The sequence below is a fragment of the Dreissena polymorpha genome, chromosome 11, assembly GCF_020536995.1.
Source record: "Dreissena polymorpha isolate Duluth1 chromosome 11, UMN_Dpol_1.0, whole genome shotgun sequence".
In the NCBI taxonomy this organism is placed as follows: domain Eukaryota; kingdom Metazoa; phylum Mollusca; class Bivalvia; order Myida; family Dreissenidae; genus Dreissena; species Dreissena polymorpha.
The window spans coordinates 50,343,372-50,358,289 of record NC_068365.1 but is presented as its reverse complement, the minus strand read 5'-3'; the positions used below and the strand labels follow the sequence as shown (position 1 = coordinate 50,358,289).

Below are 14,918 nucleotides of genomic sequence, written 5' to 3'. Positions count from 1 at the left end.
TTAAGTCATTTAGTAAAGAACATTCTAAAATAAAATGATATTCGTCATCATTTTTTTGACAATGTGTACATTTTCTTTCATTATAAGGAGTAGCAATGGGTTTATGCCAGCGGCCAGATTCAATTATCAAACGATGAGATGATACTCTGAGTTTAGAAAGAGCAATGCGATGGTTTTCATTTGAGATGCTTGTAAGGTACATTTTTAAATCATTGTTTATGTTAAGATGCCTGTAAAACAAGGCTCGACTAGACTCCGTTAATCGTGAATTCATATTTTGATAAAAACAATTCTTAATTCTTTGTTTGAATAATGACAAGAAAACTTCTTTTTGTCCTACCCCTTGGTGAATCCATACTTCTAAAAACCCTAAACTTGACAACAGTTGATGCAACGAACTAACCCAATTTTTTTTGACGGTGTTAATTCAAAGTCATGTTTCATTATGTTATATATAAGTTTAATATACTTATTTTCTTTGCTTTCTATTATTTTAAACCAGTATTTAACTATTTTAAAATATCTACTTACAATAAGCGAATGTTGCCCTAACTCACAGTAAACGAAATCATTTTGGGTTGCCCTTTTAACACCCAAGATATTTTTACAAAATTGAGTATGAAGACGTTCAATATTTTGTGCTTTATGAAAGCCCCATACTTTGCAACCGTAGTTCAAAATTGGTTTAACAAGTTTATCAAACAATTCTAATTGATGGCTAACTGATATATTTGTAATGGTATATAAGTATTTTTTCATTTTAAAAATGGCCTTTCTTGCTTGCCCTGCTAAGGTTATTTGCGTCTGGTTAAAAGATCCACCACTCGTGAAAACGACCCCAAGATAAGATATATTACTATCAATTTCAATATTTTCATTATTATATGTAAATTGTATGTTCCTTGCAAGTGGTCCCGCTTTTCGGAACACAATAAACCTTCGTTTTGTTAACATTAACTTTTAATTGCCATTTTTGACAGTAGCTGCTAAGAATTTCAAATCCGCATTGTAAGGCTTGAGGTGTAACCGCAAATAGTACAATGTCATCAGCATATAAGAGAATAAATATTTGAAACATCAAAAGGTCGACCCCTTCGTACCCATTTAAGATGAATGTTTTTCTAAATCGTTTAAAAATAGAGAAAACAGTAATGGAGATAGGCACTCACCTTGTCTTACACCCAAAAGGCAGTTAAAGTCTTTTCCAACTGTGTTATGAATTTTAATTTTGGATTTAATTGAATTATACATACTTTGTATAACATTTAGCATTTTACCTCTTACACCAAGACGGATAAGCTTACACCACAGGTTTGGTCTGACCACATAATCAAATGCTTTGCTAAAATCGACAAAACCACAGTATACTTGTTTATTATTATTAATCATATGTGTTATAAGGCCATGCAAAACAAAAATATTATCTGTAGTACTCATACCCTTTCTAAAACCTGCTTGCGCTTCAACGTAGACAAAATACTTTTCGGCCCATGAATCTATTCGATTGCTAATAATTCTAGTGAACAGTTTACCCATTGAGCTTAATAAAGTTATGCCGCGATAATTGTTGCAATTATTAATACTCCCTTTTTTATGAAGTGGAACTATAAAACCCTCTGACCATGTTTCCGGGAAAAATCCTAATGATAGTACTTTATTAAATATAGAAAGTAGGCAATGCGAAAACGCTTTATGTCCGTACATAAAAAATTAATTAATCATTTTATCAGGCCCGGGGCTACGCCCTCCTTTTAATTGTTTTATTGCTTTATTTATTTCCTCCTGACTTATTTCACATTCAAGCTCATCAAACATAACTTGAAATTCTTGTTTTACAAACCTCTCATTAAAATATAACACGTCTTCATTTGGATTAAAGAAGTGATCATTTGGATTATATATGCTCTCAAAATATTGTTCAAAACAAGACATAGGTATGTTTGGTGTCGGCAGGCCAGCACTTCGTTTAAGCATTTTCCAATATTCTTTCGCATTTTTTACGCGTTTAGTATCTAGCAGTTTTGATTGTTTATTGTCATATTCAAGTCTACACTTACGTAAGGTTTTCTTGTAGTCACCTCTAACCTTTACTAACTCAATTCTATTCTGATTCGAATTACATTGTCGAAATTTATTTAATGTATAATTGAAATGCAGCTTTTTATTTCTACAATTATCATCGTACCATGTATTGTTGTTGTTGTTGCTATGGTTTTCATTGTTATTATTATTCGTTGTTTGTTTTTTAAAATACGGGACTGCTACTCCTTCAACAATATCAACAAAATCATTAACGCATGCGTTTAAGGCGTTTTTATCTTCATGTACATTGTCAAGAGCATTCAATATTGCTAAAAATTGGTTTTGTGTAGCCTCACTTCTAATTGCATCGAGAAAATCATTTTCATAGTCTTTGTTCCAAACAAACTTGTATTGAACCGTGTTACAATCTTCATTGCGTATTGTGCTGTGAATACTATTGTTATGCAAAATACATTCATATTCAAAATGTATAACACAGTGATCCGATAGAACATTTGGATCTTCTACATTGAAAGTTTTAAACATATGCATACATTCCGGCATTACTAAAACATAATCGATGAGACTAGAGCCTCTGCTTCCAATATAAGTACAATTTCCTATACCGTTATCGTTTCCTACCCTTCCATTTAAGATTCGTAAGCCCGACTGTATGCACATATCAATAAGCAAATTTCCATTGTTATTAACACACTTATCTTGTGTAAATCTAGATAAAAATACATCAATATCATAATCATCGGGTAACGGTAAATAATCTGAGTCAACATCGTTAGTGACAAAATCTGGTATATCAGATGTACGGCTATTAAAATCACCACAAAGGATTAATTGGGAACTATTTGAGACGCTTTTAATTTTCACAATCGAATCCAGTATTACAAATACAAACTTTAAGTGCACGTTCAATTTTAAATAAAATCACGTCGTTCATAAAGTTCTTTGTTCCCTCACGCATCGCATCTGTCTCAGAGCTATACAATCAGAGCTTTAGAATCGACATCTTGATATAACATTAAACTAGGAAGTAGTTAAAGACGATATACTGTTTTAAGAAAATGAAATCAAAACTTACGCGTGAATCATGCGCCAGCGTATAGAGATCGATTGCGGGTCATAGTGTTTAGAATTGTACTTACTTTTATTTGTATGACGCATTTTATTGTCAGAGAATTTCAGTACTCTCTCCTGAACACACAGTGCTCAATATAAGCTCTTGTGGTCACCCAAAGTCCGGCATCCGTCGTGCGGTGATGTCGTAAACTTTGAAATTGTAACCTCTCTAGACAGTGGCTACATTTTTCTATCACATCTGAATGCAATCTGAGTAAAGATGTTTATCTTGACAATATATAGGCCGAGTTGGAATCTGGTTTTCACTAGGAAAAATAAATGTAACGTTTTGAAACTTGATGCTATATTTTGCGCAATCTGTCTTGGTGTAACTTGGTTAGAATGTATATCTTTAGGCCGACTATGAATCTAGATCGCTTTCGTAAAAATACATCGCTAGTACGTCAAGGCTTATTTTTAGCTCGGCGTTTTCGAAGAAAACCCGAGGTAGTGTCATAGCCAGCTTGTCGTGTCGTCCGAGGTCCGCCGTCTGACGTCCGACGTCCGCTGTCTGACGTCCGCGTCGTGCTAAAACCTTAACAATGGCTATAAAATCAAATTGCTTCCACCTACAACTTTGAAACTTCAAATGTAGATTCACATTGATGAGTTCTACACGCTACACCCATTTTGGGGTCACTAGATCAAAGGTCAAGGTCACTGTGACCTCTAAAAAAAAAAATTCTGACAAGCTTTCATTTATTCAAAACTGCACTCGTAGCCGAGCGTGGCACCCGCTATGCGGTTCTCTTGTTAAAAATGTGTTATTACTCTTTACGCCACGTTTATAACTCAATCGCGTTAAAACATCAGAATGTTTATCTTGACAATTTCTATGTTTAACTTATGGTTATGTGCACCCGAACTCTAGGTCACCAGATCTAACATTATAAATCCTTTTAACCTCTCTTGAGGAAACAATTATCTCAATCGTTATAAACCTTGGTCGGAATGTTAATCGCGACAATTTGTATGCCAACTTTGAATTTGGGTCACGTGTTACTTAAACTTAGGTCGCCTTGTCAAAATCTAAGAAAACCCATGTTGCCACTCTAGAAGCCACAATTATGACTCAGTTTGTATCAAACTTGGTCCGAATGTTTATCACGACAATATCAAGGCAATATTTAAATCTATATCAGCTATGTAACCAAGTTATTTATTCGACCATTGATGTTCATTTAACTCCAGTGGGCGCTTAAAGCAATGATGTCTTTCTTGTTTTTCAGAATCGACCAGTCGCTCGGAAAACCCGGTATACTGCAATCCAAAAGTTGCAAAGAAAGGGAACGCCAAACAATAAGTGCTAGAGTCATGAAAATTGAAAGTCAGGTAAATCGACTTCACAAATGGCGACGTTGCATTTTTTAATTGATACAGAATTATCATTATTTTTTTACAGTTTGCATTACATTATTCAATATTCGTTCATTGGAGTTAAAAAAGATAAGAAACGTCTGTAAAAAGTAAATGTAATTTTTAATATACAGCACACTGTCTTAACCATATTATAGTTGATTTTTATAATCCACATACCTCTTAGCGTTTTAACTCGCATCAATCTACTGAAAAACGCAAAACAAATATAATTAATGATTCGCATAAAGTTAATAATAATTTATGTTACAAAAAATATATTTCAAAATAATTGTGTATCATATCAATGATAATATGTTCAAATAAGCCTTGTTCTATGAAAACAAGGCTTAATGCATGTGCGTAAAGTGTTGTTCGAGATTAACATGTGCAGTCCGCCCAGGCAAATCAATGACGACAATTTCCGCTTTGGCTTGAAGTGGTTTAAAAAAGACCTCATTTAAACGCCATCAGTAAAAGTTTAGTCCGTGATAAGCCTCTGACGACTGCTTGGACTAATCTGCGACGACGCTTAACGCCCATGCATGAAGCACAGTTTTACCACAGCGCAACCCGTTTGAATAACCTTTCAGGTATTCAAGATGGACCAGAAGATCGACCAGGTGCTGGTACTATTGCATACCTTGGTAAAGAGGCGACAAGTGGTCAACCAGGAATCCAAGGAGGACGAAGTTTGAGATCATATAATAGATAACCAATCACGCAAAGTTGTGTAAATTAAATCTAGTTTAATTAAACTATGATGTGGTGTTTTGCTCATGAACAACGGTTTGTTTTGAGTGTTTTATATTAACCATCACAAGTCTGTTTTAAACCAGGTTTTCCGAAGGAAAAAACTGGTTATTAGATTGGCGAATGCGGGCGGGCTGGCTGGCTGGCTGGCGGGCTGGCTGGCTGGCTGGCGGGCTGGCGGAACAAGCTTGTCCGGGCCATAACTATGTCGTTCATTGTCATATTTTAAAATCATTTGGCACATTTGTTCACCATCATTGGACGGTGTGTCGCGCGAAATAATTACGTCGATATCTCCAAGGTCAAGGTCACACTTTGATTTCAAAGGTCAAAATTGGCAATAAATGAGCTTGTCTGGGCCATAACTATGTCATTCATTGTGAGATTTTACAATTATTTGGCACATTTGTTCACCATCATGGGACGGTGTGTCGCACGAAAGAATCACGTCAATATCTCCAATGTCAAGGTCACCACAACTTAAAATAGATTTATTTTGAAACAAACTTACAAAGGGGGTTAATTTTTTTTGTTCATTTCAAAATTTCAGTTTGAGTTGTCTCCCTTAATCAGATTTTTTTCACAATGAAAACCTGGTTTTGTGACAATTTTGTCCCTTGTTTTAAATTGTAAAGGTCATTTAATCTAATTGCTTTACATGGTAATACACTTAATATAAACAGCAAGTCTCACACACGGACATCATTACAGAATTTATTGTATATTAAAATTACACGCATTAAATAATTACATACCTTTATTTACAAGTTAATGTTTAATGGATTGAATCGCCCGTTTAAAATATTCAGAATATTGACTCTTTATAATATCAACACGTAAAAAACGGTGTTCATTTCAACAATATTTTAATGTATATTTTTAGATGTTTATCCGCAAAAAACAAGGATATTTCTGTTAGTATTCAAATAGCAAAACTAGTTGGATTGACTCTTGACTTGAAACAAAACCAGTGCAATATTAAGTGCAACTATATTCCAAATTACGGGTATTTGGTTTCTTAGTTTCCTATTTGTGCCAGGTTTTAATTTGATAAGCACGATGATTGTGTGTTTGTTTGTAGAAAAATATTTATAGAATGCATGTAAAACACGGCACTTAGTGGCGATGATGTGTTAGTATTGTATATATATTATATATTAGATGATACGAAACAGGGTAAAATGGCATATGCTGAGCTAGAACAAAAATATAGTTTGCATACTGAATGGTTTTCCGTATGCTTAACTTTAGCATGAAAGCGAAGCTAATCATTTAGTACTTTCTCATTTCTGTAAAGCTCACATGTGCACAATCTTCTTATGTTAAGTTATTGTGATAATCCTATGTTCGGCGTCCTACGTTTTCCTGTGTCCGGTGTTCGTTATGTGATTGGCGTCGTAAACTTTAAGCTCGTAACTACTATAGAGACCACATTTTTATCCAATCTTTATGGTCAGGATGTTTAGACTATATTTTTCCGAGTTCGAATTGGAATGACATGCGTTCAAAAACCAAGTTATCCGGTCAAATCGTAATATACATCTTGGTCAAAATATGAATCTTGACATTATCTTGTAATAACCGTCTCCCCTACCGCAAAATAAGGTTACATGTAAAAGTTGGAAGACAAATATGGTCATAAAACAGGTTGAAAATTCCAGTATCATTAATACATGTGCCATATATTGATGTGTTTTAAATAACTTGGCACTAAAACATAAGACAGCACGTTGCATTTAAACCTTCACTCCCTACGTCAACGATGAAGTCATGCTTCAGAGATTAATTAAGAGTACAAAGATCAATGTTGGCAAAAAAATATTTTTCACACTGTTAATTTGTCATTCATCATGCTATTTTTTGATAGCATACCACAAAAACGTACGCGAGCAGACGGCAATATGTGTGTGACATCTGTCTCCCTACCTCCAATGTCAAGGGTCTTCTACAAAGTCAGAAGAAACATTTGGTCAGCTCGACAATACCATTCTAAGCTATATATTGTCTTTAAAATAAATTGCTACAAATGCAATTTACCACAAGACGTCATTTTGGGCATTATAATTCGCCTTTCTAACTCAAAGTTTAAAGGCACACTTTATAGATCAAAGTTGGCATAAAACATGTTTTGCTGTCTTTAAAATAGCTTACCACTAATAATAACCAAGTGTACTCGGCATTGCGCGTGTGAAACCTGTCTGTCCCATTGGTCATGGTAAAATTAGGAGGTCAATTGTTCACTTTGGCTATAAATCAGCTTGCCCAGGATGTAACTGTTTCATTCATAAATTCAATTCTAAAATAATTTGCCACAATTGACTTTTGTCAGTTGACTGAATCTCTCGTGCATTGCCTGTCTCATAATCTTAATGTGAAGGTCACATTTAGTGGTCAAAGGTCAAATATGCCCATCAATAGTTTGTCTTTAACATAAGCGGAGTTGTGGGACAAAAGAGAAATCTAAGAGAATTCGTGGTCAGTTGACACATGTCATGTTCATTTAGGTTAATCATATCGTTCTCTTACTAAATACATACTCTTGTGAAGTCTTCAGCAATTGGTTTCCGTAAACTCAGATGAGTGCTTAAAGCCCGCCGTTGCCATCCTAGAACTGTATTGGTATCTTTTATATTTCTTTGGGATTTGTTCCTCCATTTTGGGAAAACGCTACATATGAAATTTGGGAATTTCTCGTCATAAAATTTCCCTTTTTGGGTAAACATCGCTGCTTATATCTTAATTAGAAAAATAATTATATATGGTTTGGAGATTTTTAACCATTTTCATTTTATTGGTAATACAGTTCAATTCAATTGTATCCTAAATTAAACGAAATAATATTATTCGGAATTCAAATTCTTGCATTTTTATTCCTACTTTTTACAGGGTTACTTTTAACTTAGAATTAATCGACCGAAGTATCAATACATATCGATAGAAAGGGGTACCATTAAGCTAAAACGTTTCGGTCCGAGGTACATGTAGCACCTAGTAGAACTCCCTGACTTAAAAGAAGTTTTTAATAGACGCACTACTTAGGTTCATCGCTATATGAGCGAATGTTAACAAAACAACCATTAGTGTATGCCATAAAGAATTATTGCATTAAAGTGTGTATGAACAGACCACACACAATATCATTGTCAATTTTATTGTCAATAATGAAGATTGACAATAAAATTGAAAGTGAATGAATGATATTGAAGACACCGTCAATGTATTGATGAAAATCAGAAATCTCAAATATTTATTGACGCATCGTCAATTTTCTTTCTTGTTTGAATGATGACCGAAGTACAAATGAACAAAATATTGATAAATATTTTTTACATTGAGGGCAAAAAATGTTCTGTCAATATTATTGCGTCAATAAAATTGACAATGATATTTCGTGTGGATGGGCAGCTAAGTTATAATTTTGTCTGTTAACAATTTGCGAAAATATTAGCAATAACCCAACCATAACCAACACCGACAATTATGTTGATCAATGACATGTATATAAGTTCAAGTTAATCCACATACATTTTCGGTTGAATGTGCATCGTTTAGGAACAAAAGTAAATATGTACAGTGTATTGATCAACATGGAAAATAATCGAAACGCAATATATACCTATGTTTTGTGCTATCCCGGTTTTGGAATTAGTTACACTGTGTTCTGTATTCTGTCCATTCCGTATTTTTCTTTTTTCATCTTCAAACGAATGTCCTGTCATCTGTAAATACATGCATCTTGTTGTCTGTGATATAAAGCTCAAAAGAGCATTAGTTTTTGAACTCAGTAATCTTGTGCCAAGTCACCTGTACTGGAAGGTTGTAATGTAGGAAACACGTAGTGAACATTTCTATCAATGTTGTTAAACATGAAAATGTATTGCTATCATCATTATTCATGTATTGTTTTAGCAATATGCTCTTGTCAAAAATAAGTTTGATATGACTACAGTAATCAATTGGGCCATATACACTTTAGTCAATAAAAACATGTGCATGTGTTTGCCCTCCTTAGATGGATACAAATAACAAGTCCCAAAATACGATTAATTTGTAATAATTTTTGCTGGTAAGGGGCTTATTGAAAACTACTTTGCTTCGTGTCGTAAACTTTTAAATAAATATATTATTGTAATAATTATTCAATGCATAAATTATGTACACGTTTTATTGACCATGTTCACACTAGCCATTTAAAAGTGTATTTATATATTAATGCATACCCATTTTGTACAGTTCTTTTGTATCGTAACTCATTCATGTTGTTATTTAAAGAATGGAAACTATGAAATAAAAATTCTATTTTGTTGTTTATAAGTTCTGTTTGGTTGGTTATTGATTTTCAGTAATTTAAGGCGTTCGGTTCTTTGTCCAAGGTTGTATATCAAATCGACTGGATAATGTGTCTCCGTTCATTTTGGTTTATTACAACATGTATACAATTCACTGATCGGTTATTCCAGTCAATGAGTTAAGAGTACCTTTCGATAAATTGTCAATTAAGACAAACCAATAAAATAAAATAAACATAAACATACACAATTAGTCCAATACTTGTTTAGCGCAATCTTGTTATATACATGATTTGAAGTATTTTATTTTCAAAATTACATCAATTGAAAGGACCTGCTTTAGTAAAGTGTTCGTTATTATATCATTACTAGATTGGATTTTGCTATACTAATTCATTCACTTGACACTTAATGGATTAAAGTTGTAAATTATGCATTGACTATCACGAATATATCAATCAGGGTTTTGTATAAGACTGGCAGTTAATAAAACAAACACATTTCCACGTTAAGTGTATAGAATTTCAGTATTCTTACATTCTGTAAAGCATTGCATATTCAGTTCTCAGCTCCATCAATATTACAATATATGGCAATAGTACAATTGCTGTATTTCTAAAAAAAGACTTTATACGCAAATGAAAGTTATCATTGACTGCAAATAACGTTATTTCTATAAAACATTTCATTGAATAGAAAGTTTGAAATGTATATTCGTTAATAAAAACGTGTGTACGCTATTAGTTTAAAATTGATGGGTGGAGTGTTAAGTACAGATTTGTATAGGCCCTACGTCCTTTTAAGTAACACATCCGGACGATATTAGGGATACACCAATATAAAAACGCATGACATATGTGTGGATATACAATTGTCTAAAGGTAGAGTGCGTGTCGCGAGTATCTCAACACTTTGTGTACAGGTATATAGTCTTCTGAATGTTTATTTTGTTAGTTATGCATTTACTGGTATATCGTTTTATTTACTGTCAATTATTTAGTAGGAAATCAAGTATTCCCAGAAACATGATTGTATGCACGTACTCGTTCTGACTTACACGTTAAAGTACAAGACTTTTCATTTGGACTGAATGTTTCTTTAAATGTAGCTATTAAAATAAGAATACATGTACACGACTATGTTACATCATAACTATGTATTGTTCTTTAAATGAAAAACGTATACACTGATTAATACAATCATTCGAGTAATGAAGGCGCCAACGGCATTAATTAATCTTCAGGGTGCGCTGAAGACACACATATTTATAGTTGTACATGACAAACAAATAAACGACGTTATTCGTCGCTGCACCTATAGGCTAGTCAAATGTACCCAAAATGGGGGTCAACCTAGAACTAATTGCAAAACTTTTGAAAGTTAGTTTTTCTGTTACTACTATATGTCTTCAAGTACCCTAAAACATTCATGAACTAGTGCAGTTGCGGATTTTGAAATGCTGACGTGAGAAAAGAGGAGATAAAGGGGATTTCTTGAATATATAAAAGTCTCTCATTCGCCTGAACATCCATATTTATCGTGAATATTTAGTTTGCATTATTTGAATCACAACGAATTTAGTATGAACTAATAGTTTACATTTTTTTTTTATTCAATTTGATTTTTTTTTAATCATAGGAAAGTACTTACGAGGACTAATTTTGTTGTAATAATACCCCACCCACTCATGTCTTTCCGTCTAAGAACCAGTACAAATTTGTGCAAAATATAATTTTTTGAAACCGTTTCGAATGTTTGCTTTTCTGTTATGTGTATGTACCTAAAACTAATCATCGAAATTCTTCGCTTGTTGCATCTGAAGATTTTTAGATTGCTATTTGAATACATGATAGTTGTTGTATACAAAATCCCGGTAACGAGACTGTACTACAAATACATCGAAAATACGTCATTGAAGAGAAAAATAAACATTTCATCAAGAATGAAATAAGTTTATCAACACATACACATAGGTCTTGCAGACACACTATAATATCACACTTAATCGAAGTTTGAAATAAATGGATACTATCATTGACAAAACTAACTCGTGTACATAAGTTAATAGATTTTCAGATCTTTGAGCGTGCTATTGTATTTCCATGTATCAATAAAGTATAAAATAGTGATGTGTCCCAGCAATATTGTGTGACACATGTGTCTTAATAAGTATGATCTTTTTACGCGTTATTATTTATTTTCAACTTACCTCATGTCATTATTATATGGACTTTTGTCTGCATTCATTTACAATTATCTGCTCATGACGGTATCGAAGATTCACAAGAAATAATTGTGTGATAGCTCTTATATTAACCATTATACAGAAAGCAGGCCTTGTGCATAGTTTTTTTTTATATTTTGTTCACAACTTTTATCTTTTAAATGTCTCAATGTTTACAGATATTTTTATTTATTTTTCGAACCCCTTTATTAAGATAGTAATATCTTTCGTAAAAGCACGTATATCTTCTGTTTATTTAATCAGTTTTCACAATTGTAAGCATTGCACATTTGCCTCGTCCATGTATGCCACCATCGTTGCTTAAATGTTGGTGCTAAGGTTACATTGTTTTAATATTAAATTGGCTCAGAGTAAAGATTATTTATATGTAACGTAACAAAAAGCATATTCAACCATGAATGTATTATTTTTGTCGTGTTATGTTACCAGAATATTATATTTTGTGTTCGATTTTATCAACGTAAGATATGGCGGCTATTATTTGCCGTTTCCGCTTGTATCCATTAAGCGCGTTCTATAGTTGGTCATTCTCGATGACCTAGCGTTCTTTGTCTTTGTCATTTACACGGTCTGTTGGGATGGAACAACATCTGTTGTTTACGTGATGCGTTTATGGGATCTATTTATGGTTTGGTCGTTTTAGGGGCTTCCTCCCTCAAAGTGTATAAAATAAATGATTGTTCTTAGTAGCGGACGCTTCAGCGGTTAGTTGTTTGAAAAACAGTATCGTTAAATTTATGTCCCTCACCAACTGCACCTATTGGATTTAAGGATTGATGCATAACCCTTGTTATATGGTGCAGTCTTAAAGAAATAAAACATTTGTAATAAAATTGTGTTACATTTTACCCTAGTGTTTGAAATTGACCTTTAACTTAACCCTGAAGACCTAAGTCTTACATGTGACACACTGCCATAGTTAAGTGAACAATGGTAGGAAGTAATTACATAATTCTTTTTTTATACATAGTAAAGTAATGGCTCAACTATGATTAATTCATCCAAATTAACCTTTGACTTTGATTTATGGCTTTGACATTGTCTTAAGGGTTATGGGTCTTGCATGTGACTCATTTGTATGTACCTTGCCCTAAGGGACCGCAGTCATGCCTGTGACACACATACCGATAAAGGAGAACAGTTTTGGAAATGTATTGCAGAATCCGTTGATGCATAGTGAAGTAATGGCTTAAGTTATCACATTTGTGATATTTGATCTTATGTAAGACCTTGATCTTAAGTCTATGGTGTTTGCATTTGACTCATCCAAAGATGATTGAACAAACTGTGGTTAGTTGAATGACTGTTGCTCTTGTGATATTGGATATACAGCTCAAGGCAAAACAATGTATATACACAGTTTATTTTCGAAACACAAGGGCCATAAGTCCGTTATTAAGAAATGATTTGCGTTGCAAATATACGTGCATTATCCTCGTATCCATTAAAAGACTTATAACAACTTTCATTGAAATCTGCCGTTGATGTTCTGAGATGTTTCACCAGATACAACAGTGTGAATATTTTCAAGTCTAGTGCGGAAGGTCGCAGGCACGATTTTGCACCAAATCGCGATTATATACGAGGGTAAGGTGATTCGATTAAACGAAATCATGCGTGATTTAAATGCAACATTTGAAATCGTATTACATTTCTAGTTTTACTGCCCGACGCTTGTTTTAAGGTGACCGCATAATTTATGGCTTTGCAAGCCGTGTTCATATCGGCTGAATTGTTTACTCTCATGAAAGCACACACTTCACAATGCAGTGATTAATGCGTCCACATACAGTCTGGAATATTGAAAAAACAACACTTTATGAACGTGTGTTGCCTATAGTGTATTGTATTAATATATTGTGTTCATAAGAAACATTTTAAGATTATTAGACGAGGCTTTAAAATTTAGCCCATTCGTCGGCTTTGGCAAGGACAATCAATTTGTTGTATACATGACAAAAAAACTGGCAACGTGCGCTGCCTACTTGTAGGGATTCCTGAAATAGCGTCTACTTAATCGACGTCATCCCTCATATGTGCCCCATAATATATCTCCTCCTGAAATATTTGAATACATACATTGAGCATTAGCTGTTGCATAGGCATAACAATTACTTGTATAACTATCACTCATTCCCTGCTTAATATATACTAGGCGAATACACGTATTGTTGAATCATTTAATAAATGGTGTGTTTATGTTCAATACATAGCATTAATCGGGTAAATGAATATGTGTGACGATGTTTTTATTTCTTACAAGTAGAAAATTATAATTTTTGCATGTACCTATATTCCCAGACAACATCAGGAAAGAAAGTATAAAATTTCGTTCAGGTTTTGCAGTGACCATTTTCATCTATAATACTTGCAAAACAACGTTTGTTTTTCGAAACCCTCTATAAACGAAAACATGTTGAAAATAACGCCCTCTTTAAAAATACACATCATGCTTTAAATCAAGAAGAAAAACAACTGTGCGACGGATTACTTAATGAATATGAATGTGGAATAGCACTTAAAGAAATGCAAAATAACAAAAGTCCAGGACCTGATGGCATCACAGTCGAATTTTATAAAATATTATGGAACGATATTAAAACACATTTAATTAATTCACTCAACTATTCATTTAACAACAAAAACCTAACTACGCTACAAAAGCAAGGTATAATATCACTCATTCCAAAACCTGGAAAAAACCTAGAATCCTTATCAAACTGGCGCCCGATTAGTCTACTTAACAATGATTATAAAATTGCAACTAAAAGTATTTCAAACAGAATAAAAAAAGTATTACCATCAGTCATTTCAAGATCACAATCTGGTTTTATTAAAGGACGATACATTGGTGAAAATGTACGTCTGATACAAGAATGCATAAATTATTTCAACCAACCAAACAATTCTGGCCTCATCTTCTTTGCAGACTTTGAAAAGGCTTTCGATTCACTAGACCATTCGTTAATGTTCTCTTGCTTAGAAAATATGAATTTCGGTGAAAGTCTCATTAAATGGGTAAAACTATTTTATACCGATATTAACAGTATAATAATTAATAATGGCTTCTTCTCAAACAGTTTTAACATCGAACGAGGGGTACGAAAGGATGTCCACTC

The 14,918-nt window shown here is 33.4% G+C and overlaps 1 protein-coding gene and 1 long non-coding RNA gene across 4 annotated transcripts in view; both read left to right on the top strand.

Moving 5' to 3' along the window:
* LOC127850864 (potassium voltage-gated channel subfamily KQT member 1-like) overlaps window positions 1-5,847 on the top strand; it is a 60,505-nt gene extending 54,658 nt beyond the window's left edge. For 2 of the 3 annotated variants that reach the window (XM_052384204.1, XM_052384206.1), the window contains exons 14-15: window positions 4,386-4,488; window positions 5,106-5,846. In XM_052384204.1, the coding sequence (XP_052240164.1) occupies window positions 4,386-4,488; window positions 5,106-5,210 (208 nt within the window). In that variant the 3' untranslated portion in view covers window positions 5,211-5,846. Of the gene's footprint in view, window positions 1-4,385; window positions 4,489-5,105 lie in introns of all 3 variants that reach the window. The other variant, XM_052384205.1, reaches the window with a different exon arrangement.
* A 664-nt stretch (window positions 5,848-6,511) lies between these two features.
* On the top strand, window positions 6,512-9,579 carry LOC127850866 (uncharacterized). The gene is made up of 2 exons (XR_008035543.1): window positions 6,512-8,419; window positions 8,561-9,579. It is a non-coding gene; the product is annotated as an uncharacterized LOC127850866 (long non-coding RNA).
* The last annotated feature ends 5,339 nt before the right edge of the window (window positions 9,580-14,918 follow it).